Source organism: Sarcophilus harrisii, chromosome 2 (assembly GCF_902635505.1).
Source record: "Sarcophilus harrisii chromosome 2, mSarHar1.11, whole genome shotgun sequence".
NCBI lineage: Eukaryota > Metazoa > Chordata > Mammalia > Dasyuromorphia > Dasyuridae > Sarcophilus > Sarcophilus harrisii.
Window position 1 is genome coordinate 586,970,185 of NC_045427.1, and position 26,274 is coordinate 586,996,458.

Consider the following 26,274-nt stretch of genomic DNA (forward strand, 5'->3'; position numbering starts at 1 on the left):
ACTCCCCCCGACTCACACTGAGAGAGAATGGGTGGAGGGGGGGGGGGGGTTGATCTAGAGTCAGCAAGGCTCCGCCCGCCAGGAAAGTCAAACTGCCAATCTGCTGTTATTACCTGATGGCCCAGTCAGGCGCCTGTGGGGCCCCTGCTTGGGAGCTGTCACAAAAGCCTTCTATGTCTTTTTTCGTCAATATATACCCTCTTTCCACTGCCTCCAATCACCACACTTTGCAAGCTCCTTAAATATGCATAAAGACGTCATCCCTGAAGGTGGAACGCACAGTAAAGAGCGATCCAGTCAGTATGGATAACAGATAAGAAAGACTGGGAGGTGCGTGTGTTATTTTCGGGGACAGCTTATTGTCTTTATGATCGTTGGCAGTCCGGTGAGTTTCTCTTCTGTTATCCCTTGTTTTGAGTGAGGATTTCACTTGGTGTTTCATGGACTTTGACTTTTTCATCCTGCAGATAATTCTGCAGTTTTTTTTTTTTCTTTCAAATTCATTCAGTTGTTAGTGACTTTCACTGCTAAGCATCTGAAGCGTAGATGGAGATCAGGATTAGTGAAAAGAAATAGTTGAAAACTTGGAGGGATGTAGTTGGTTCTCACCTACTTCAAGAGCCCTTGGATTACAGGTTGTCCTCTAAGCCTCGGGGTCATTTAAAGACAGACAGATCACATCTGGGAAGGGTTCTTTGCATACATTCTTTTGGCTCCTTAGTTCTCTGGAGACCGATGCCCTTGCCCTTCCCTCTGCTCCAAGGGGCTCCTGTTCTTTTGCACCCCGTGGTCCGGGTTCTGTGATCCTGCCCCAACTGATTTCTCAATCCTGGAGGGAGAAAATGTTCCCACTGGGGATGAGCAGTCTATCCATGGTGGAAGCTGCGCTGACCGCCTTACTGTCCCTGGGGCTGCTGCTCAGCTTGGCACAACACCTCTGGACCTTGCGCTGGACTTTGAGCAGGGACCGCGCCTGTTCTCTGCCCCTTCCCAAGGGATCTATGGGATGGCCCTTTTTCGGCGAGACGCTGCACTGGCTAGTTCAGGTAAGAAGTCTTTTCCTTTCACACTGCATTCAGGGGAGACACGTTTCTCCCTGCTTCCCTCTCTTGCTCTTCCTTAAGGAAAGCGGCAGTTTCCCTAACCAAGTCCACGGGCTCGGATGTGCTCCATCCCTGGGGTGGGAGGCAGCCAGAAGGACTCATGTATGTCCTGTAGGAAGAACCTAGGCTTTTCAGAGCACTCTAACCACCTAATGTGGAGCTAGGTCAAGGGATGAGGGCCTCCCACTCTAGTGCTTGACCTCTCCTGCCGTCCCCCCAGTCTTCTTGCCCCTCCGATGCTCTTTGTTCCCTTCGCTTCCCAATCCTAGGGCTCCAGGTTCCACAGCTCTCGTCGGGAGCGCTATGGGACAGTATTCAAAACGCACCTGCTGGGCAAGCCATTGATCCGTGTGAGCGGCGCCCAGAACGTGCGCACCATCCTTCTGGGCGAGCATCGCCTGGTGAGCAGCCAATGGCCTCAGAGCGCGCGCATCCTGCTGGGCTCTCACACGCTTCTGGGCGCGGTAGGGGAGCCCCACCGACTGCGGCGCAAGGTGAGAGCTGGGGAGCTGAGGAGGAAAGGCAAAGCTCCTCGTCTCCGGGTAGGCAGGCAGAGTGGAAAACTAGGGGACCTGATCTCTCGAGTTCTCACTCTGCCTGGCATATGGGGGGAGATCGGCTAGGAGACTGGCTGACTGAGAAGGGAGCAAGACCGGGGAGGCGGCTTAACTGTTCGACTTTCCCCAAAAGTAAGAGGCTAGCTGAGGGATGGCGCCTGGGGCTAAAGTGGAGTTGTGGGGAGGGAATTTTTTTTTTTGGGGGGGGGGGAATGCTGCTTGTCCGGGAGCTGGCCGACCCGATGGACTTTTCGCTCTACCCCGTTCCGCTATAGATTCTGGCCCGAGTGTTCAGCCGCGCAGCATTAGAAAGTTACATGCCGCGCATCCAGACCACGCTGCGGAGGGAACTGTGGACTTGGTGCGAGGTCTCGGGGCCAGTGTCTGTGTACGCAGCCGCTAAGGCTTTGACCTTCCGTATAGCCGCTCGGATCCTGTTGGGTCTGCGTCTGGAGGAGGGCGAGTGCAACGAGCTAGCCAAGACGTTCGAACAACTCGTGGAAAACCTCTTTTCCCTGCCTCTGGACGTCCCTTTCAGCGGTCTGCGCAAGGTACTGCGACGCCTCTTTTCCTCGGGCTAAGTCCGACACCCGGCGTCCAGCGGCACTGGGCGAGTCTTAGGGGGTGGGGAGAAGCGGGGTAGAGAGGGCCGGACAGCAAGTCCGAGCTGAGTGACCGCGGAAACCTTGGCCCGCTTGAGAGAGAGAGATGTCTTCCTACTTTTCTTTCTCGGCCTTCATCCCGGGAGCACTCTGATCGTTCCCCTCTGGTTCTGGGGAAGTGAAAGCCTGTTGGATTCTTTCCTTTGTAGAACTAACTCCCCACACTTCCCACCTCTATCCCCTTGAAGTTTTTGCTCTCCCCACGGTGCCGTGAAAGGCAGGTTTCCAATGGCATACTTGAAATTAGGAAGTCTTTCGAATTCTGCAGCAGCTGGTTACTAATTGTGTGATCCTAAGCAAGAAACTTTATCTCTCTCAGCCAGTTTCTTCGTCTGTGAAAATAATAATAGAATTTGTGAGGTTAAGATTTAAAGCATTTTGAAAACTTTTAAGTGCTGTATAAACCCAATCTATTATTTTAAAATTGAAATCTATAATCTCAGACGAGATCCTATTAAAAAATATTCCCAGGTATGGGAACTCCCTTCCAGCTAAATCTATTTACCAGCTTTTTCTGGCACTCAGTCCTTTGCCCTTAGATTTGTAGCTGGCTCTCCTCCCTCCCGCTCCCACTAAGTCAGTGTGAGGAACTTGAGATTTCTTCTCATTTCACTTGTTTTGGAAGGAACTGGGAAACAATTCCCCAGACATCAAAAGTAGCTATTGTGAAGACCTCTGGCCGCAGGTAGCTGAGACCCCCAAATCCAGATTGGGCTCTTTTGGTTGGCTGGCCGCCAGGAAAGCATCATACGAAACCATCTCATCTAGAAATACAGAACACAGTCTCTCCTACTCTCCTTTGCTGGCTAATTACCTGATAAAATTAAACGGATTTTCTCTGAGAAGATTCCCTAGACTCCCAACTCCTATTGTGTGACTTGCCTGGTTTTTAGTTAGGAGAGGATGATAACAATTATATCCCGCATTTATATAGAGTCTTTGAAGATTTGCAAAATACTTTATAAATATTATCTTATTTGAACTTTTAAGACAACCTTCTGAAGTACATGATTGTGTATCCTCCTTTACAGAGGAGGAAACCCAGGGGTAGAATAGATTAAGTGTCTTCTTTATTGTTACATGTTAGTAAATATTAAGTCTGAGATTTAGATCCCCTCCTAGTCTAGCAAGGCTATTCTTCCAGGTCATCCTTTTCTAATAATTGCAGATATCATGATCTCTTTACTTAAATTCTGCAGTGTGCAATTGTAGCTGCTTTCCTACCATTTTCATTACCCTACCCCCTAGCTGTTGGAGGGACCTCTCTCCACAAAGCAGAGCTTCCTCCATACTCATAGGACTTGCTAGGTCCTGCAAAGATTTTTGATGTTTTTCTCTTAAAAAAAAAAAAAAAAAGTATTTCCTCTTACTATTCACAATTAGGACCCATATTATTGCCTGAATTTCTGTTAAAATTAGGACCTAGTGTGGAATCTTCTTAGCCATTCTTCTTTTAAGGCTAGAGAAACTGTAAGTTGACGGTGGGCTCCTTGTATGGACATTTCTTCCTCTGAGATTTCTTCCAAGGCTTCCCACTCCTCATTTACCTCCCTCTTCATCCTGCTTTATTGGAATTGTTTGAAGGCCCAGTGTCAATTCTTTATCCCAGATTTCTCTAGACATTACCAGGATCTGAGATCTGAGGGGTTGGAGGCAGATCTTGGGCCTTTAATTTAAGAATGAAAGAAAAATTTGGGAAGAAAATAGTATGAGGATTTCTTTTTCCTTGGAAAAGAAAGCTATGGGATAGTCACCAATTCCTCTATTCACCAAAGCCAGATACCTGGTCCAGGGAGGCATGGAAAAGCTAGCATGGAGAGTGGGTAGGTTAGATCCCCTGTCAAGGCAAATGCATACCTACCTTGTCTTAGGGAATCCGAGCCAGAGACCTGCTACATGAACATATGGAAAAAGCCATTTTGGAGAAATTGCAGAGGGAGGAGCCTGGAGGACAAAAGGATGCTCTGGATTTCATTATCAACAGTGCCAAAGAACAAGGCTGGGAATTCACTCTGCAAGAACTGAAGGTATGGGGATAATTCCAGGCTTATAGATCCAGGGACCAAAGAAGGAAATCTGAAAGAAGAGGGAAATAGGACATCATTTGAATCTGTAAGCATCAGTAAAGACCTCTTTAGTCTACTTTTTTTTTTTTTTAATCCAGGGGAGAAATCTTATTGACTGCAGAATAGACTTCACCTCAATTGCATTTCATATTGAGAATACTACATGGATACCCAATGGAAATTGGGAAGGATCCATAACTAGTTTGTCCAGACAAACGCTGAAATTCCCAAAGTTGTGCCTTCATTGTGTACCAGGAAGTCCTATGTTCCTGAAAATTTTTATCAAGGGCATGTACCCATTATCCCAGGAGCCCTATATGTTTGGATAGGTCTTTCCTGAAGGATAATCCATGCCTTTCTGGCCTGAAATTCGGAGTCAAGGAAAAAACCTAGACTTAAAGTTTCTGTTTCCCAGATAAGCTCACAAGAATGACAGAGAATGTGGAGTCTTTTTTCGGGCCAATAATAACATTAGTATAGTGCTTTACTGATATAAAATATGTTCATATTTTCATTTTAGCCTTATACTAAAACTGTAGGTTTCATTGCACAGGTATTAGTCTTTCCATAATACAGATAAGCAAATTGCTTAGATTAAGAGCCCGAAAGTGGATTTCAGAATTCAGTTCAACTAAATATTATATGCCTATGAGAACTTGGCATCTCTGATCTCTCAAGTCCCCTCTAGCTGTGAATTTCTGAATCAATGACTTACTCAAGGTAGCAGCTGTTAAGTTGCAAAGCTGGGGCACAAATACAGATACTCCTCCAAGTCCTGTCTTCTTTGTGTTAAACCATAATGCTTCTAAAAGGAAGCGCCATAACCATTTCTAGTCTGATATCCAACATTCACATGCAGGAATGGACCTTGGGAGATCATCCAGTGAAACCTCCCTCCATTCAATTCTATCTAATTCACCAAATTTTCTTTAGGGCCTACTAGTTGTAAAACACTGGATTGGACTCCAGGAGATTCAAAGCAAAAATGGTATAGTCCTTGCTTCCAGGGAGCATTCTATGGAGGAAGAAACAAAGATGTTCAGATCAGTAGATTTTAAAAAATGGATAAAAAGTAAATGCAGAGTAATTTCAGGGAAAGGAAAGAATACTAATCACTAGGTAAAGTCAGGAAAGACCCCCTATAAGAGGAAATCCAAAAATCACATTTGAGAAAGGATAGTATTTTGAGTGCTGAGGATACTCCATACAAAGGCAGGATGGGGTGGTGGGATGCCATGTGTGGGGACAAGCAACTGGGTCAATTTGGCTTGACTATGGTATGTCTCAGAGGGAGAATTATGAACCTGGTCAGATAGCTTGGAGCCAGAATGTGAAATGTTTTTAATGCCACACAGGGGAGTTTTTCTTTTATCCTTTTGATTTTGTTCACTGCTCCTCACAACAGCCCAGAGAGACAGAAAAAGCAGGGAAGATTCGGAGGGGGACGTTTGTCTTTTCCAAGATTATATAAATTAGGTGGCAGTTGAGGGCTTTTAACTTCCAGTCCCATGCCTTTCTGGCCTTAGGATGTAGGCTCCTTGAAGTTAGAGGCTACTTGTTCCTGACAGTTAATTTTTGATTGAGTGACTCCAGTGCACATCATTCTGACTATAATATTTGGTTTTATTCTTTCTGAAAATTTCAGGCTCTTTGAAGGCAGGCATCATTTCATTATTTTTTGTCTTTGTCGCTCATAGCATTTAGCACTGGACTTGGCTAAGGGGCTTAAATAATACCTTTTAAATAAATTTAATGACTAGAAGGACTGTGGTTTAACAGTATTGTGCCTAAAATAGACTATTTTGCTTGTTCTTACTAAACTGCAAATTTTCTAGATAGACTTTTGGAGATGTAGAAGGATTAGTTTATTTTATTCTTTCAATTCAAAAACCACTTACTAGGTGTATCAATCTACATACAAAGGCTGGGTACAATAGCAGGATATGTGCAAAGTTCAAGTAAGACTATAAATAGCACTTCACAAATGATTTTTCCAAAATCATACTGGTAATAAATGGGATAGCCAAGATTCAAACCCAGGACACTTAGCTTCAAATCCATGTATCTCTCCATTGTAGCACCTAATAACAGATCAAGAAACTATTATTAAACACCTACTACATGCGTTAAGTATTGTGCTAGCTTATTGTCTTTGTTAGGAAAAATTAGAGATGGCAATGCCCTTTCTAACATTCCTCTTTCCTCAACTTCTCTAGAATCATTCCCACTTCTCTGAATTTTTTCCTACCCTCTTAATTGGCCTTTACTCCATTGGGTAATCATAGCATTTTGTATTGGAAGGAAGGGGCCCTCTCTTCTCTTTAGGTGAGGAAGCCCATCAGACAAGGGAAATGTTTTGGCCAAGGTCACACCTATACTCACCAATAACAGAACCAAGTAAGTTTCCTAACTGTTTTTTCTACCATATTCTTTCCTCACCCTTCCCTCCAGGACTATTTGGGAATCTGGGCTCTTTGCCGTATGGTGATTTTCTTATGCTTCCACACAGGAGTTGGAGCAGGTGGTATTGATGGCTGTTACTAAGACCAAAATGAAGAAAGGATATGGTTCTTGTTCATTTCTTTTTTTGATCTCATCTAATATCATCATTGGTTGTCATCAGAAGCAAATAGGAAATGCATCCTGACTCAGGTTAGAATCTAGGGAGGAAACACTGAGACTTGATCTGCCATCTAATATACCAACTCCATTTCCTCAAGCTGGAAATATCAGAGCAATGCTTGACTCATTGGCATCCTGTATCCTTCCCCCTTTATATGCTATGTCCAATATCTATCTCCATAACCATAAAAGAAAAAGTCTATGAGAAGGGCACAGCATAAAAGAGAATATTTTATATGAATATGCATATATTTTAAAGCCAAAAAATTCCACTTGGCATAATTATTTGTGATATCATGTTAGAGCAAAGATTTCTCCAGTAGACAATAACAACACACACGGGGCCTAATTTTTAAACTTCTTTGAAGGTTTAGGCTTTAAAGTTCTAGGCAAGCTCTGCATCCTAGAAGTGCATCTCTTAACCATCTCTTCCCATTCCCACTGCCACTGTCCCACATAACTGCAAAGCCTAACAACTCTCCCATACTCCGGCTGGCTGCAATGTTCCCTTTTAATTATCCAGTTTAATTCAGTCAAATGAGTATAAATTTAGTGCCTACTCTGTCAGTTTTGGAGGTCCAGAATCTTCAAAGTCTATAAGTCACATTCAAAACTCCTCTACTTGTAATTTCAAAATATTGGAAAGAATACTGGATTTGGGATCAGAGGAGCTGGGTGAAACTATTAGCCACATAACCTTCATAACTTCTCTGTGCTGTAGTTTCCTCAACAACATAATGAGTAAGTTGTGGTAGATGACCTCTAAGGTCCTTTTAACTTTAAATCAATGATCCTGGGATCACCAGTTCTGCTATGGAGAATGTTCTAATCCTGGTTCCCCCAAATACTTGCGGCTGGAGTCATTCTATTGGCCTCAGTTTTCTCTGCAAACAAAATCAAGATGATAGATGAGATAATATCTAAATTTGATCTCTTTTGGTGCCAAGATCCAGTGTGATTCTTAGATAGCTGGTACATGGCCATGTGTTCATCAATGAGACCCCTTCTGCTCCAGCACTTTCATGATCTTTCAGTGTAAAATTTTTAATTTCTCTGCCTTTGCTCATGCAGTTTCCTTGCCTAAAAAGCATGCCCTCACCTTTCTTTTATTCTCTACTGTTCTATGGACATAGTTATGGCTACTTTCTCTGAGCCCTTGAGTAATTCTATTGATTGCTGCACCCATTACATTGGATATCAAATATTATTATTCAGCTGTTGTGTGTCTTCAAAAGTCCCAAACCAGACTCAGAACTCCTTTTGGACAAAGACTAAGTATTTTGTTTCTTTTATATTTTCCACAGTTTCTCTTAGAAGCCTGAGTACAATAGTTTAGCATGTACTTTTTGTATTAAATTAAATTGAATGCACAGATCAGAAATTTAGAGCCAGAAGGAACCATTAAAACCAATTCCTTAATTTTGCAGATGAGGAACCTGAGACCCAGAGAGGTTAAGTGTTTTGTTTCAAGTAAGAAGCAGAGGCAAAATAAAAATCAAATCCTCTTATTCCAAAGACAGCTTTCTGTCTATACCACCACTCTGGCTACCAAACTGCAAAATGAAGTGCATAATTGAGTCATTTGTGTGATAAATTTATGACAAAGACTGAAAATTTCGGTTTATTAAGTACCTATTCCATTGGAAGGCCTCGTCTAGGTGCTGGGTACAAGATTCATCTTTTCCTGAGCTTGTACATATTCATATGAATTTCCAAATAATTGAAAATTGAATTTAAATTGTCTCTGGTTTTCCCATCATCTTTAGTGGCTAAGCAGATCTGTTAAAAGCTTGCATTTCCCCCAAAGATTTAGTTTGTGCATTTTATCTAGGTAATAGCCTGGAAAGAATCTCAGTACGAAGATGTGTAGGTCTCTGGAACTGGCATAAAATGAGTCTGGAAGTAAGCTCCCAAGCCCTTTGCACTGCCTTGGAGGGCCTTGCCTTGTAGCCATGTTTGTTTTGGGAATTCTGATTGGCTGTCAGTTGCTTTTCCCCCTTGGGTATTAAGTTCAATCGGCCTAATGACATTTCCTGTTGTCTGCTTAAGCTTCTGAATGAATCAGCCACAAAGATAATAGGAAACCCGTTCTCTCTCCAGAAAACCTCCTGGGAAGGAGGGTTTGTTATTGTTTAGTCTTTTCAGTTGGGGTTTTCTTGGCAAAGATACGGGAGTGGTTTGCCATTTTCTTCTGCAGCTCATTTTACAAATGAGGAAACCGAAGCAACTATCACTAATTTAAGTAAGCGACTTGCGCAGGATCTCCTAGCTAGTAAATGTCTGAGGCCACATTTGAGCTCACTAAAATGAGAGTACCTGATACCAGGCCCAGCAAAAAGCCAGTTGTGCCTGGTCATGGTCCTTAGACTCCCCATTGTATACTTTGTTCCTATGCTGTCCAAACCTTGGTCTCCCACAGTCTTTTCCCCCTTAAGTATGAAGGAATGGTGGTCCCGATTAGGTGCTGGTTGCTAATATGGACAATCAGTTCAAGCAGAAGTGAGTCATGTAGTGTAGAGTACTAATATTGCCAGAAGACCTGCTCTCAGTCAGGAGTATACATTAAGCACCTACTGTGTGCCCAGGCACTGTGCTAAAACCTGGGAATACAAAAACAGGCAAAAGACACCTCTCAAGGAACTCACTGTGATGGTATGTGAAAGAGATGTCTGGATAGAATCAATAGAGGGAAGGTGCCAGCATTCAATGAGGCAGAAAAAGATTTTTTGCAGAATGCCAGAGCTTGAAAGAGGCCAGGGAAAGCCAGTAGGCAGAGATGGAAAGGGAGAGGATTCCATAGAGTTGGGGACTAATGTCTTATTTGAGGCCAGTGCCACTGGGTCTAGCAGACTGTCTTTCCTAGTTGCTAGATGTGGGTGATCTGTAAAACAGATTGCAATCCTTCCTTTTCCTACCTAAAAGAGGTGCTGTGAAGAATAAAAGAGAAAATGGATGAAAACTTTTTCTAATGTGGAAAGCCTTACACAAATGTCAGTTTCCTCATCTGTAAAATAAGGAGATTGGACTAGTCCCTTCCAGATGTTAAATTGGAAGCAAATTAGTCAAGGAGACTCTTTTATTTTATTTTTAAAGTCTGTTTTCTTCTTTGTGAGAGCCTTTCCGCTGAGGGCTTGCCTATGTCCACCTAACAGTGCTCATTTTCTGATGCCCTGGAAATAGATCTAGATTTAGATCTGGACTGTTTCGTAGTGAACAGCTATCCAAGCCTCGAATTCTAGAAGCCTGAATTCGCCCAGTTTCCCATACGGAGGAATAAGGGAAGCAGCTGGGCTTCGTACCCAGAGTTGGTTTGGGAAGGGGAGCGAGCGCTATTTCATTGTTGGGAAGAGGGAAGGACGAGAAAAGGAAGAATCCCTAATTCTGAGCGGGGTCAGCTCACGGTAGCCAGATTAAACGGGGTTAGCTGGATGAAGAATAACCTTAAAACTCTCGTAGGCATAGAAAAACTCAAGGCTTTCATTATATTATCTCAATTCAGTTGAAATACAAATAAGAAAAAAAGGCCTAGCCCCAGGGAGGCGAAGTGAGGGAAATAAGAGCAGTCTGGGAGTAGTACTGTGGAGGTAATTTGAGGAGGAAAGAAAGCACAAACAATTTGCGCATCTTCAAAGGCTTTGGATAGGAGGTGAGGCTGCGAAGCATTCCGAGGGGAGGCAATGACAGGGGAATCCTTTCTTGCGGGGCGGAATCGACTGTTTTACTCTAATTACTAAAATCCTAGGACTTTTTTCCCCTTTCTAATTAATTGGATTTTAGTTCTGAAGAGAGATTCGATTATCGTTCTTCATTAAAACCTCACTACGCAGTTGTGAGAAATGTCCTTTGTGAATCTCCATGGGCTGTTTTATAGGTGAAGAGATTAGATAAATGGACAGGAAGACAGACGTAGACAGACAGACGGAAGATAGCGATTTCTCCTGTCTCTCTTACACACACACACTCTCTCTCTCTCTCTCTCTCTCTCTCTCTCTCTCTCTCTCTCTCTCTCTCTCTCTCTGTCTCAGACATACACTCTCATACACACACTCTCTCTCCTCTCGTGTATATGTATCACCCACCCCCAAAGACTTCTGGTGTTCCCACCGAGGAAAAAGTAAGACTACGAAGTTCCGGGAACGCGTGGGTCCCACTAAGCAGGAGTACACCTGTACACTGGGAACTAAAGCTTTCTCATGGCTGCCCTGCAGGAGTCAGCTATAGAATTGATCTTCGCTGCTTTCTTCACCACTGCCAGCGCGAGCACGTCGCTTCTCCTCCTCCTCCTGAAATACCCTACTTCCATAGAGAAAATCAGGCAGGAGCTGGCTTCTCATGAACTGAGCAGACGATGTTCTTGCTGGCCTCCCCCGGGCTTCCCCGGACCGCAAAATGACCCGCTTTCAAGGGAAACTCGCCGAGAGGAGGAAAAACTAGGGGTTGGACCCGAAGTGAGCGGAGAGACCAGCCCCCTCCTGCAGCGGCTCCCCATTCCCATAACTCCAGAGTCGCAAGAGAATACGAGCCCGGGGAACGGCAGCCGCCAGTCTGGACTAGTGGACCCCGAGCGCTGCTGCCCGGGGCCGGAGGCGTTGAGTGGGCGGGAATGTGAGTGCGAGCCTGACCTCACCCTGGAGAAGCTAAACCGCCTTCACTACCTGGACTGCGTAGTCAAGGAGGTCTTGCGCCTCCTGCCGCCCGTGTCCGGTGGCTACCGCACCGCGCTGCAGACCTTCGAACTGGACGTAAGTGGCGCACGTCTAGCACCTTAGGACGCTGCGTTTTTGGTTTTTTTTTTCCTTTTTTTCCCCGAGAGCAGGCGCTAGTCCTGTGTGCTAGGGCACAGGTATGATTGGGTACCCTAGCATACATTTCTCCAGCCCCGGATCTGTTCTGGTCATGGCCTTTTGCTTGCTCTCTGCCGGGGCTATCTCAACCCTGGAACCTACAAACTTCCTGTTTCAGTTGTTAGCGCTTTATTCACAGCATCCCCCGCACCCACACATAATGCAAACCTAGAGCAAGTGTGACTATATGGCGACAGAGCAGGACTGGATGTCCCAAATCACCGTTATGAACGAGGGAAGCTATTGATTGGTTGAATTCGTCCGGCTGGGGCCAGGGCTTAAAGTCTCCGCTGTCTGAGCGTATTCCGTAGCACCGATCCCCTAGAAAACAGGCCCTTCCGGTCCTTAGGCATCTTTAACCACATCGTGGTATGTGGGCACAATGCATCATCTGGGGTCGCCTGGCACCGGTTAATGACAAGCTAATGAAATTTCCTGATATCTCGTTAATGAGAAATGATCATGCACACTCTGTATAGACTTTTTCCAAGAAGCACTCAATCACGTTAAAATAAATAATATTATGAATGGGAGTGGGATTAGAATTGTTTAATATTCACAGATCAGACTCCATTTTATGCCCCGATTAAGATAAGGGAGACAGCGGATTATGAAGCTCCTTGACTGCAGCCTTCTACTGAGATGAAGGTCTCCCCCTTTTCCTGCTAGAGGGACCGGCGGATGGAGGTCAGAGTTCAGATTGTCCTTAATATGTCCCTTGCCTCCGCCCCAAGGTAGGGCTCACGTAGTCTTCTTCCGCACCCTACCGCCCCAACAGTCCACTATGCAGCTTGAATCTTCCCCAAGCACTTCAACCCTCTCCCGAGGACCGACCCTCTTCCTCCTGTCTCTCTACAGGGCTACCAGATCCCCAAAGGCTGGAGTGTGATGTACAGTATCCGCGACACTCACGAGATCGCCGCCGTATACCAGAGCCCGCCCGAGGGATTCGACCCAGAGCGCTTCGGCTCCTCTCGGGAAGAGCATCGAGCGGCTGGCCGCTTCCATTACATCCCGTTCGGCGGCGGCGTGAGGAGCTGTATCGGCAAGGAACTCGCCCAAGCCATCCTCAAGCTGTTCGCGGTGGAGCTGGTGCGTACGGTGCGCTGGGAGCTGGCCACGGCCAGCTTTCCCGACATGCAGACCGTACCCATCGTGCACCCAGTGGATGGACTCCAGGTCTTTTTCTACCCACTCCCGCCCTCCTGCGGCCAGGAGTTTGTGAGCTGCTGACTTGCTTGCCTGAGCAGGACCTGGCTCAAGAAAACGACTCACTGCATCTCTTCCCGGGAGTCGTCATTTTCTGCCTTTAAATTCTACAACTCCCCTTTCTCTTCCCCCCTCCGCCCCTCCTTCCCCCCGCCGAGTTTGGTTCAAGGCCTAAAAGGAAGGAAAATTCCTAGAACCCAATATCTACCCTCAGATTCGAGTCTCAGGGAAGGCCCGAGGGACAGCGGATCCCTGAAGTCCTAAGGGCAAGCAACTCCCAGAATTTAAGGAAAGGAGGCTGATTTCTGATCTCAGAGTGAATCTATACGGCTCGGGAGTCGGACAGGGAGATGGTACGGGGGGGGGGGGGGGGGGGGGGGAGGGGGAGGAAAAGAGTGGGGAGGAATTAAGGGAAATGGCAAGCGCTTTTGAAGAGGGGAGAGGAGTAGGGGGCTCAGCAGGCTGGATCTGTGCCAAAACGCTCCAGGGAAACATCGAAACGTCAGGGTGGGCGAGGAGTCCATGCTTGGCTACATTCCTGCTCGCTGTGCTAGATTGTAGTTACTCAGTGCTTTCCTGTATGGCTAGATATATTATAGCAACATTTCTCTATAGGATAATTCAGAAAGAATAACAGGAAAAAAAAAAGGTCGGGGGGTGGGGGTGGGTGGGTGGATGAAGTTGGAAAACAACCTTCCATCTGGATAGAGACTTTTCAGCCGAATGTCTAAAAGCTGGAGCCTCAGGGTGGAACTCTTGCTGCAGGTTCCGTCCCATTCTCGGTGTCACTTTCCAGTCTTATTTATTCCATGCAACGGGAGCCCAGCTACTGTCTAGTAAAACCTCCACTTTGAGCTCTGGTGGACCAATAGTGTTCTCACTTACTCTCTCCTTCAGAACAATTAGATATGCAGTCTTTAAGATTTGATTTGATATTTTTAGAATTTGGAATTTTAATCCCTTATTCATTGAGAAACAGCATGGGGGTAATTGTCTTGGTTCAGAAAAGTCTTTCTCTTAATACATCCTGGCTGTGAGACTCTCCTGGAGTCACTTTTCGGTGACTCAGGTTATCAGTTACAGAATTCTGAAATCAGTGTAACTCAGTCCCACTTCCATCCCTGCAAAATTCACATTTAAGGTGGTTTTTAGATATCTGTGCTGAAAGGCCAAACAGTAAATTTTAGGTCACAGAGGATTTGGCTAAAAGATCAAATATAGGTGCTGTTGTTAGAGAATATTCTCCTAAATCTTGAAGGACAGAGACTGGAGCAGCAAAAGGAAATGGAGGGATTAGATTGAGATTCTTATTAGCCACATCTAGGGTACTGCTTCATCATACCTTGAGAAGCTTACTCAGAGGTAAGACGTGGAACCAAACCTTAGGGATAATGGATCTGCCAGGCTTAGTTTCTAGGATTGGAAACTATCCCCAAACCAAAGGCAATTTTTGCCTTATCTTTAAACCTGGGAGATATTTGTCGATTAGCTAGTTATTTCACCTGGGCTGATTTCATAACTCCAAAAAAAGGAAAGGGGGGGAGGATTAGATAAGATGATCCCTAAGGTACCTTCAGTTCTATCACTAAATGCTTCTATAATAAAGAGTTGTTAGTCAACAAATATTTATCTGGTGCCTATGATGTGTCAGGCACTGTTCTAAACATTGGGATACAAAGAAAGGCCAAAGAAAGTCCCTGTTCTCAGTGAATTCACAGTCTAATGGGTTTGGGTTAGGGAGAAGAAATGGAATGCAAATAGCTATGTACTAACACTCAGTGGGATAAAGTGGAAGTCATCAATAAAGGCACTGGCATTAAGGGAGAGTCATGGGTACACATGAAAGAAACAGAAAAGGAAGAAGGGAGAGAAAGTTTGGATTTTTTATTCACCTGATTCTCTCCTCCCCCCCTACCCCCAGCTCCATCAAAGTAGCATATCATGCACTCTTGCTCAAAAGAACTTTTTAACTAGGAAGTTGTCAAAAATAAAAATGAATGTAATGCTTTATATCATGAAATTTAGACAACAGACTTCCAGAAATAGTTCTATTGTTATTAATTTGAGATCCAAACAATTTCTCAGAGAAGGAAATGTCCAAACTGACAAAGCCCACCATATTCTATGATGTGACTGGACCCTAAGACAATTTTAGGTAATATTCATATGCACAATATTTTTGCGCAGGGAAAATATATTTTAAAACTTAATGTGGGTCAACATTACATAATTTAGCAAACTTATTTATCCCCTTCTTTCTGAATCAATCTCGTTGAGGTGGGATTCCTTCCACAGAATTGTGTCACAATCCCAAACTGAAAAGAAGGTTTGAGTGCCTTGCATTTTATGGAAAACGATGCTTTCCATGGAATGAATCTCAGTCCAATCCTTGAAAGGGATCCATTTCTTGGTTATATACCTGGCCAACTGGTAAAAGGCAAGGTAATACTTAAATAGACAAGAAGAAGTATTTTTAAAATTTCTAATTCTTTCCCCTTTTGTTTGACCCTATGCCACCCACCTTTTCTAGGGGTTTTCCCCTGAAGTCTGGAAAGGGCTTTAAGAGATACATTTCTTAAGATTTCTAGAGTGACAGGTAGGTGGATAAATGGGAAAATGATAGGCTTGAAGTCAGAAAGCACCTGAGTTCAAATCCAGCCTTGAGCACTTATTAGCAGTATGACCAAGTCACTCTGTTTGCCTCAGATTTCTCATCTAAAAAAAATGGGGGAAATCATAGCATCGGTGTTGCAGGAATTTTGTGAAGATCAAATGTGATCATGGTAAAACATCTACCACAGTGCCGGGCATATAGTAAGAGAATTTATTATATGCTCCCTCAGAGTCTGGAGAGTTGGTCTAGAATACTAGCTTTGTTGCCAAGTTGCTGTGTGATTCTGGGCAAACCTATTTACTTCTCAGGGCTTTAGTTTCATCCCCTCTAAAAGCAAAACAAAACAAAAAACAAAAAAACGAGGAAAGGTGGGGGCTGAACTAGTTGGGTCTCACAATCTTAGTTCCTCTTAGTTTAGCTAGGCTGATCTTGAACAAAAGATGATTCCATCATCAAGCTTGGTGTCCAGTCCTTTCCAGCTTAAAAAGACCTACCAGAGTTTGAAATATATTAGTATGATCTATTTGAATCCAGGGTGGGTGGGTGAAGGGACACTTCTGGCAACATTAGAAAAGGACTTGTGACGATTTTTTAAAAATAGAACAACATTGTGTGTGTATACACAATTTGTACACACATGTATATATTATCTGCTCAATCTTGCCTTTAGACCATGGGCCTGACACCCCCAAACCGCCTAGAAGTGTTCCCAGCCCAGCTCACACCCTATATAATTGAATACCAGTCTTTTTCACAGCATCCCAAACGAACCTGTCACCCACCCAGTGGCCTGATATGGTTCTTAGATGTGACAGGTCAACCCAGGAAAAGGTCGGGCTAAAAGTCTGAACTGAGCGCTGTTGGCAGGTTGACCCTTTAGTGAACCAGAAGGAAGCCCCTGCCCTCCTGACCTTGCGTTTAAGGTAAATCTCTGTGGCCAAAGGAGGGGAAAGCAGTAGGCGGTGGGTATGAGTGTCAATGACTAACTTTAATTAGGGCAAGGACCGAACTGACCTATCCAAACGCCACTGGAGCTTTTGTAATCCCTCCTCTCCTCCTCCTCCCTCCCTCCCCGCCCCCCCCGCCCCAGGCGGAAAAAGTCTTTCTGGCCAGCCGGAGATCCGCAGTTCCTCCGTGTTGGCTCCGGCAGGTTTCCTCTCCACTTCATGATTTGTGCTGGCGGGGAGGGGGGGGGAGGGGGGGATAGGTAGGGTATGTTGTGATGAGTAGGGGGCGCTTGGCTGCCCCCGTTTATCCTCGGTCTCCCAGGAATAATCTCGATCCTGCAGAAAAACCGTCCAAATAACGCCTCTCTGTCGCCCCAGCCACCCCCGTAAGCACTCGACAGATTTCTCTTCCCAGTCCCCTTCCTTTCTCTCCCCCCGCCCCGGTTTTGTGGAAGAGTAACCTAGGAGTCTTGCCGAGAAATGGAACGAGTTTTTGTTTTCCGATCATCATTTGCCTCATCCGCAAAGTGTGATAGTTGGGGCAGCTCTTTGATCTGAGTTTCTTTCCGCTTGATAATTTATTGACCACTTTTCAAGATGGTTTAAATGGTCCCTTTCACTCTTTTGCAATGTAATCTTTCTTGTCGCATAGTGGCCTCGATGGTCACAGAGATAAAGGTTTCCTGTGGCAATTATCAGTGTTTAAGCCAGCCTATCTCGTTATCTGACGGCCGGTGAACTTGGCTAAGTTGCAGCTCGGCAGAGTTCATTCAGATGTCACGGTCCGGGGCTGGATAGGTCACCGGCGGGTCAGCACAGAGGAATGGGAGAGGGCCCCGAGGTCACGCCCCTGCTAACCAGCTCAATTCCCCGGCCAGGAGACACCAGAAGATGGTCAGCCCCATTAGCAGCGGTACACACTACTCGGCCAGAGTCTTTAGCTTCTCTTCCAAAGCCTGCCGGCCGGCCTGCCTGTACCGACGAGGTATCCGATGGAAAGTGGTGGATTGGGACTGAATTTATACCCCCCTCAGTTCTCAGACACTCTTTAAGTTTTTCGCAGATTTCAAGAAATGTGGAATACAACTAGCTCAGATTGTTTTTCGTTGTCTTGATGATCTATTTCGTTGGTTACTGTTCCCGCCATGTTAATCAAGAGAAAAGGCAAAACCTGCCCCAGTGTGCGTTGCCCCACCTAATCTAGGCTTTTGACTCAGGATTGTGCAGGACAAACGTACTTTCCTAGGCACTGAGGCATTACGGTTGAAAACACTTTTGACCTGCTGAACGGAGTCGGGGTGGGGGTGGGGGAGAGAAGGAGCAATGGGGCGTTTAGGGGTGAATCAGCACGAGGGTAACCCAGGCGGTGCACTCCGTGCAGGGCCAGAGCGCAGACGGCCACAGACCTCTCCCCGCCCAGCGAGCAGCTGGTGAGCGTTAGGTTAGCATCCAGAAGACAAATTTATTTAGGCCAAACGCTTATCATTAAGGAGCGAGAAGCGTTCTCCAACGTGGTAGTGCCTTGCCAAGGGGTGGCTTCAGAGGAAGAAAGAAGTATAACTCCGTAAGATTTTAAACATTGGGATAAACAAACTTGAATCGTTTTTCCTTTTGGGGGCAGTGTTAAAAAATGTGTTGTCCAAAACAAGCAGAGCCTTTCGTTTTTGCCTGCAAGGCTCTAAGCTCAGTGATGGAGATAAGATGCCGAGGAAAGTCTCATGCTCCAGTTTACGAAAGCTGTTGGGGTGATAGCGCGAAAAGGAGGCGTCCACCTCCTCAGCACTGGCTCTTCTAGGTTTCCCTGGGAACTGTTCCCGCTGCACGCTCTGGGAACCCCCCACCGCGCCCTAGGAGGGCGGCATTACATCCTCTGCGGCTACCGGAGGATTGACCTAGCTGGGATAAAATCCCTGTGGGTGGGGCGGCCCGTAGAAACCGGAGGGGCGGGGCTAATGTTTCCAGGAACGGACTTCAAGAAGGTGACTGCCCTTCCTAATAGCCCTTTTTCCCCCCACCCCTTTTTGGATAGGTTGAAGACCAGTTTGGAGGGGCTTCCCGGTCCCGGCTACCAAACATTTCTTCAACTGCTGCTCTCTTTCCAGGACTCGCACATCCACAGCTAAGGTGTATGAATTCAGGGTCCTTGCAGCCCGATTTCAGCCCCGCAGAACTCGGGGTGGTAAATGCGGCGTTGACTGGCTAATCTTGCAGTTAACCCTCGCGGTTCCTCGCTAACCCGGTGGCTGAGTTCATTTTGGCACAGAGCCCTTCGAGGTTCTAATATGTTGCATGGAGAGGAGGAGTGATAGGCAACACACAGAAGGCCGCTCCACCCACTCTACTTTATATCCGGGCCGAAAACGCACGATTGTCCGCACCTACTCGCCCTGGAGTTTCTAACCAACAAGTGGGAATTGGGGAGGGGAACCTGGGTCCCTTAAACCAGTTCAGCAAAACAAAACAAAACAAAACAAAAAAACAAAAAACGCCTCCCCAACTATAAAGGCTCCAAGATAACAGAAACGGCTTTCCCAGGAGAAATCCAATGCACATGCTCGAAGGGTTTCCACTATACGTCTCTGTTTCTACCACTAATTTTTGTCAGAACGCGAAAGCTTGAAATCTCTCTCCTCTTCCATTCCCCCTTTCCCGATCACCTCCCCTATTTCCCATAGTCCGGGAATCATCAAACTCTTTTTACAAACCTGCCAAAACCACAGACAAAATGAAACATGAAACAATAATGATGGCATATAATTTCCGCTGAGTTAAAAAGGTAATTTCTTCACACCAGTTATATTCCCTTTCTGAGCAGAAAAAAATGGCTGATTTATAATCCTGGTTTCCAAATCATCATATTGGTGACTGGGGGTGGGGATGGGGGATTGTCTCCTTTGGGCTTTAGCTCCTCTAGGGTCCGAGAGAGCAAGCTTCAAGAGTCTCAGGGCGTCTAGTCATACAGAGAGACCTGGGGCCGATCTAGAACCTGGAGCATTATTTTTTTTAATTGCTTAGCTCTCCCTCAAACCCAGTTGCGAGCGAGTGTCGCTGCTCCCGGACTCCACGCTCCATTGTCTCAGAAGATCTTAACACCTTGTCCCAGGGAGATGGGCGGCTCCTTGGCTCTTCAGGGCAGCCAAAGAGGCGCAGCTGGGAAGCCACCGCCTCTATGCAGAACAAACAGTTAAAGATTTTGGGCAGCGCCTTGTGGGGGGAGGAGCCAGGGCCCCAATCCACAATTAAAGATGAACTTTGGGTGAACTAATTTATCTGACCAAGGTAAAGTGGAGAAGCTTATAAAGCCCGCGGCGAGGCTCATACCACGCTCTTTCACAGGCGCAGGTAGAGACACCGCACAGATGGGTTTCTCCGCCCTATTGGCGAGCGCGCTGTGCACCTTCGTGCTGCCGCTGCTGCTCTTTCTGGCCGCGGTCAAGCTCTGGAACCTGTACTGTTTGAGCACCCGCGACCACAGCTGCCCGCTCCCGTTACCCCCGGGGACTATGGGGCTGCCCTTCTTCGGAGAGACGCTGCAGATGGTATTGCAGGTAAGATTCTAACCCGGACGCTTCCTCTTCCCTTGGTTCCGCGAACAGTCAGGCGAGCGCTTGGTTAGCCGCCGCCCTTCTCTCCCTTTCCCCGACCCCGCCGGGACGCCCTGCTCGGCGTTGAGGAAGCCTGTGTGATTCCTGCTGCGCAGAGTTCTCCAAGGCGGCAGAGCTAGAGCGAGATGCTTGCCTTTACGCGCGCGGTGATCCGCGGCTTTATATCGCTTCTCTACTCCTTTTCCTTGCAGCGGAGGAAGTTTTTGCAGATGAAACGTAAAAAGTACGGCTTTATCTATAAGACTCATCTCTTCGGGCGACCCACGGTTCGAGTCATGGGCGCAGAAAACGTGAGGCAGATACTTCTGGGGGAACACCGTCTTGTGTCTGTGCACTGGCCCGCCTCCGTCAGGACCATCCTGGGCTCCGGTTGCCTCTCCAGCCTCCACGATTCCTTGCACAAGAAGCGCAAAAAGGTAAGACACGACTGCGGCATGGCCACCCCGGGAGTCTCCTTCTCAGCCCTGGCGGTTCGTACACAAGACCTGGGTTTGCTCCGCTAGAGGGGAAGATGGTTTGGGGAAGGTGGAAAGGGGAGGGGGCTCTCCTGAGTTGATCGATCCCTGCCTTCCGCCCTGCAGTTGATCATGCAGGCTTTCAACCGGGAGGCGTTGCAGTACTATGTGCCAGTAATGGTCGAAGAAATAAGAAATGCTTTGGAAAGGTGGCTCCAATGCGGCGCCAGCGGCCTCCTGGTCTACCCCGAGGTGAAGCGCCTCATGTTCCGAATCTCCATGCGCATCTTACTGGGCTGCCAGTCGGACGATGCAACTGGCGGGGAGAACGAGAGGGAATTGGTGGAAGCTTTTGAGGAGATGATCCGTAACCTGTTTTCCCTGCCCATCGATGTGCCCTTCAGCGGACTTTACCGGGTAAGGGCCACGTGTGGGCGCCGTGGAGCTGGACCAGGGCCGGCAGAGCGAGGGACTCTTCCAGTGGCAATGTTGAGTCCTGCTGAGTCCCGCTGCCTCTTTCCGCACAGGGCGTGAAGGCGAGGAACCTCATCCACGCGCGCATCGAAGAGAACATTCGTTCCAAACTGAGAGGACAACGGGAACCTGAAGCTGGGGACTTTCGGGTCAAAGACGCCTTGCAGCTGCTCATCGAGCACACGCAGGAGAATGGCGAGAGGCTAAATATGCAGGTAAGTAGCCGTTAGATCGCCTAGAGAAAAGGAGAGGGCACGGACCCAGAGGTCCTTCCCTTCCTCCTCCAGGCAGAGGCACTCAAGACCACAGACTGGGAATTTTACCTCAAGCAAAGAAAGAGGCAGTTTATGACTTTCGGAGCTCGGACCACAGGTCCTTAAAGCACCGCGCTGGCGGCAACCAGTGTATCCGGAGGTGGCAGCCTTGATTGAAATTGCACGGATTTTAGCCATCACCTACCCCTAATTCCCCAAGACGCAGCCATCTAATCAAACACATTTTATCCCAGGGAGCAACCCTCAAGCAACTACAGTTGAATGCAGCTTCAGGGGAAATATACCCAGCACTTTTTTTTTTTTTTAAAGGAGAAAGTTGACCTTTGTAATAGTCCCGGGAAAGTGATTTCTGCCTTGGGTGATATAGGAAATATCAGCATTTAGAGATCTCTAATGTTAGAGATGTCTGGATCATAAATCCTGCTTTGGCTGAAAACAATAGGCTGAAATCTACCTGCCTTTGGAATTCACTGTTTTAAAAAAAATGGAAAATCGGTGTAAAGATGTAGTTGTCAGGAAAGTTGACTTTTTCCCTGACTCTTCCCCTCCTCACTAAAGTCCAATTTCCCTTCCTCTCCCCCACACTCCATTTAACTTAAGTTTTTCTGTGCATATATATTTATTCTCCTGAATCCTGTTGTAGGAACTAAAGCAGGCTTCAACTGAACTTCTCTTTGGAGGGCATGAGACTACTGCAAGTGCTGCCACTTCTCTGATCACTTATCTAGGACTCCATCACCACGTGCTTCAGAAAGTGAGAGAAGAGTTAAAAAGTAAGGTAAGGTGTGTGTTTCCGTCAGTGGCCAAATGTATTCATTCTCTTTTCTTCACTCGTCTAAAATTGTGGGCAAAATAGAATAGATTTATTATGGGAAAGAAAACTGACCAAACCAGCTTTGTATAAAACTGGAGGATGCAGTCTTTCTATATTATAAAACATTGTAAATGGAGTTTAAACTTGTTCACGTTTTGGAGAACCTAATGCTTAAGCAAAACTGCTGTCAAACTGATCATCATTTTCTTTTTCTTCTCCTCTTAGTCCTCCTCCTAAGAAATCATCTTCTGGGTTTGTAAACTTTTCTTAATAAAATTAAACTTTTCTCAAACTCAGCTTGGGAAGGAAGGGAAATAATATGGCAATTTTAGCCACCCTAGCATTCATTCCCGAATTTCAATGGTAAATTGGCATTCTATATTTATATTCCAGTTCCACCTCCTTGGCTCACTAGTTGACTGCTGACTTTTCCTTGCAAAAGGATATACATTATATATACACATACACGTATATATTTATAAATATATACATTAGCATATATGTAATAGGAATAGATTTGATGTGTGTGGATGTGCATAAATATACATACAAATATATATTTATATTTCTGTAAGATCCCACTCTATTAATTCACTTGACTTTAACTGCATCCTGATTTTAATGAATTAATTTTTATCCCTGTATTGCTTTTTGATAGGGTTTACTTTGCAAAAGCAGCCAAGATGAAAAACTGGACATTGACATTCTGGAACAACTTAAATACATAGGGTGTGTTATTAAGGAAACTCTCAGACTGAATCCTCCTGTGCCAGGGGGCTTTCGTGTCGCTCTCAAGACTTTTGAATTAAATGTAAGTTGTCTTTGTCTCTTGTCCTTCCTCATTTGCCCTTATACACCTCCCCCCCCCCACCACCACATTGAGTTAAATTCTTTTATGATTACAATGGATCTGTTGTTAAGACATCTATTTTGTATATCATAACTTGTTTGAAAGAGACTCATTTTCCTAACTTGCCCTAAGATTGAAATGGGCTATCATTTTCTTATTGCTATGACTCTGAGCTGAAGCTTACAGTTAGTTTATCATCTTTTTTTTTCCCCCACAGGGATACCAGATTCCCAAAGGTTGGAACGTTATCTATAGTATCTGTGATACCCATGATGTTGCAGACATTTTCACCAACAAGGAAGAATTTAACCCTGACCGATTTCTGTTGCCTTATCCTGAGGATTCTTCCAGATTCAGTTTCATTCCATTTGGAGGGGGCCTCCGGAGCTGTGTAGGCAAAGAGTTTGCAAAAATTCTTCTCAAAATATTTATAGTAGAGTTGGCCAGGCATTGTGATTGGCAACTTTTAAATGGACCTCCTACTATGAAAACTAGTCCTACTGTGTACCCAGTGGATAATCTCCCTACAAAATTTATTCATTTCATGGGTGAAATGTAGTTAGTACAAACTCTAGAGAACTTAGGAATTATTTGAAGTCTACATAAAACTTTTTATGATGTCCTCTGTTGATTAATATTATATTTAATTTGTAAATATATGTTACATAGTTATTTATAATGCTTGTAAAGTGTTTCTTTTTCATTCTAAATACCATGGCTACATTTTTTAAAGTCCTAAAATGATGAATTTGTATAATTCCTAATTAAGATAATTTTCTGAAAGTGGCAGGGTTTTTAAAAATATATTTAAAAATCTTATTGGATAGTTTATCAAGTGAATATTTGAGAGCTTATGTTTTGTGTTCACTGTGTCTTTATTTCTAATTGTATACATGTTTATTTTGGTCATTGATACATGTATTTTCTGTGAAAAATGTGATTCCGTGAATGTGTATGTATGAGAGAGAAACAGTAAAAACAAATAAATAAATAAATAGTATTTTAGTCTAAAGACAATTCTGTTGTTGGTAATTACTTTTGCAGTAATGGTTCCCCTAAATGGGATTTTTATTTCTTCTAAATGAGTATCATTTCAGATTTGGTAGAGAAAGACCAAACTGAAAACCTTTGGAAAATCATTGCTATAACTCATTATCTAAGCAAGTTGAGCCAGTATTGCATGCCGATTTCGCAAGTAGAATAGATAATATTGTCCAATAAAGTAGATCTGCCAGAAACACATTTTTTTTGAAGTTGAGGTTCTAGTATACTAGAAATTTACTTTTCATGTTAAGAGCAGCCCATTGCACTGGCAATGAATGAGACTCAAAGTCTTTGGTCTGTCACCTTTACTCAGAAATGGCATGTGGAAATAGCTCTGGGCAAGCTTAATCTTAGAGTTAGATAAGAGGTGAGATTTCAGTTTTTCTTCATTCACAAGAAGGCAAGATGGTCGATTTACAGAACTGACAGATAAAGTTTGTATTTGTCCCAGGCAGTCGGGTGCATGCATGACATGACTGATAAAATGGCCCAGTCCTGACCCTCTGAACCTTGGCTAACCTTAGTAAAAGTTCTGGTCGGTCACATTTCTAACCCTGGCACATTCATACTTTGTACTGCAGGCCAACTTTAAATCCCAAACAGTGAAGCTGATGATATTTGAAATGGCACAGTGTAAATTCACTGATTTTTTTTTTAATCACTTGCGTCCCTGGATACCTAATAATCCATTTTAAACTTCTTTCCCCTCTCCTCCTCTGCCCCATATTTTAAAATCATAGGGTAAGGTAATTCCAGAGAAGTATGGCAGCCATGATGTGATTTTGCTGCACCAAATGGTTCGAATATTACTTAAGTTTGAGAAATAAGTGGTATTCTATATGATTTGGGGAATTTCCTGATTTTTGCAACCTGGTTACTAAATATGAGTGCAAAATTTAGAAATTAATTTAGTTCTCAGCAGAAGCTCTTGCCATGGTTAAGACCCCAAAAATATTATACCTTGGGATATCTTGAGAAGAAATAATAACCTTAAAGCCTTATGCAATAAACTGTGAGAATAAATTGTGGCATCTACCTGATGGCTGGTATAAGGCTTTGGTTTTTATTGTGATATACTTAATACTTTCCACAACTAGATGTACATTAAATTGTGGTGATTAATTAGAGCTGGTATGGATGTATATGTGCATGTGTTTTGCAGAAAAGATGGGTATATATTGAACATAAAACAGCACAATAGACATACAATGATGTATTTCTGACATTATGTTGTTAGAAGCCATTATACAGAGAAAAGGATAAGAATTTGGAGCTGAGAATCTAAGCTCAAACTCCAAGTCTACCACTGTGGACAAGTCTTTCTGTGGGTCTCATTTTCTCATCTTTCATCGAAGGGGTAAATAGATCATCACTAAAGAACTTTTTAGCTCTGAGTCTATGATTCCACAATTGTATATTCCCAGACGGCATCGAGCCAGGGCTCAGGGGTTTTATGGTAAAATAACCCTTTCAATCCTTAGAATCTAGGCAGATGTGAAAGCCAGCCTGTGTGCAAAAGTCTACAAGTAATCTGTTTCTGATGCTCTCCTATCTTTCTTTCTGTGCCCCTTTCCTTCTCCTCATGTCACTGAATAAAATTTCAAATGTCTTTCTTTAATTGAAATATTTATTTTAAAAGTCTTTTAATTGAATATCTGTGTGTCATGTTCACATCCCACCATTCTTTTTCTTCTAGTTTCCCAATCATAAGGACAGACAGTGCAGATATGGGATTATTTCTGAATAGGTCCTTATTATGTCCTCCCATAAATAATACAATCAAATGTTAGCCCTTATGTCGACCTTAGCAAGTGTAGGGCCAATTTCTTCATTTTCTAGAGAGACATGTCAATACGACAAGTAGCTGTTCTGCATCTCTGTTGCTCTTTATATGGTACTCAGTTTTAATTCCTCGGAGATAGTTGTGTTTCTTCTATGGCTCACAACATAAAACATTGCCTGTCAAATATTGAGGTTAAAAAGATGAACCTCTGTTTCTGAGAGAAGCTGGAAATCCTAAAAAGAGTTTTTCAATTTTCTAAAGTCAATCCAGCTAAGATTTTTCCTCCTGTTAAATTTTGGGCTTAACGATATTATCCATTTGGACTATTTGTGCCAGATTATATGTAGCAT

At 44.6% G+C, this 26,274-nt stretch overlaps 2 protein-coding genes across 2 annotated transcripts; both read left to right on the plus strand.

The window, feature by feature from the left end:
• Window positions 1-722: 722 nt before the first annotated feature.
• Window positions 723-13,183, plus strand: LOC100918833 (cytochrome P450 26C1). The gene is made up of 6 exons (XM_031956076.1): window positions 723-1,046; window positions 1,373-1,597; window positions 1,936-2,211; window positions 4,194-4,349; window positions 11,219-11,752; window positions 12,713-13,183. The coding sequence occupies exons 1-6, from the start codon at window positions 843-845 to the stop codon at window positions 13,085-13,087; spliced, it is 1,770 nt and encodes a 589-aa protein (XP_031811936.1). The 5' UTR covers window positions 723-842; the 3' UTR covers window positions 13,088-13,183.
• Window positions 13,184-19,732: 6,549 nt separating this feature from the next.
• On the plus strand, window positions 19,733-24,393 carry LOC100934553 (cytochrome P450 26A1). The gene is made up of 7 exons (XM_003755245.3): window positions 19,733-20,172; window positions 20,421-20,645; window positions 20,811-21,101; window positions 21,212-21,373; window positions 22,077-22,211; window positions 22,906-23,058; window positions 23,315-24,393. Exons 1-7 carry the CDS (start codon window positions 19,984-19,986, stop codon window positions 23,654-23,656), a joined length of 1,497 nt encoding a protein of 498 aa, XP_003755293.1. The 5' UTR covers window positions 19,733-19,983; the 3' UTR covers window positions 23,657-24,393.
• Window positions 24,394-26,274: the final 1,881 nt, after the last annotated feature.

Bases quoted from the DNA above. Each gene is read 5' to 3' on its own strand.
- LOC100918833 (XM_031956076.1), top strand. From the start codon at position 843: ATGTTCCCACTGGGGATGAGCAGTCTATCCATGGTGGAAGCTGCGCTG. The intron at 2,212-4,193 runs GTACTGCGACGC...ACCTTGTCTTAG, and splicing joins CTTTCAGCGGTCTGCGCAAG to GGAATCCGAGCCAGAGACCT. The intron at 4,350-11,218 runs GTATGGGGATAA...GCTGCCCTGCAG, and splicing joins TCACTCTGCAAGAACTGAAG to GAGTCAGCTATAGAATTGAT.
- LOC100934553 (XM_003755245.3), top strand. From the start codon at position 19,984: ATGGGTTTCTCCGCCCTATTGGCGAGCGCGCTGTGCACCTTCGTGCTG. The intron at 21,374-22,076 runs GTAAGTAGCCGT...ATCCTGTTGTAG, and splicing joins GCGAGAGGCTAAATATGCAG to GAACTAAAGCAGGCTTCAAC. The intron at 23,059-23,314 runs GTAAGTTGTCTT...TTTCCCCCACAG, and splicing joins TCAAGACTTTTGAATTAAAT to GGATACCAGATTCCCAAAGG.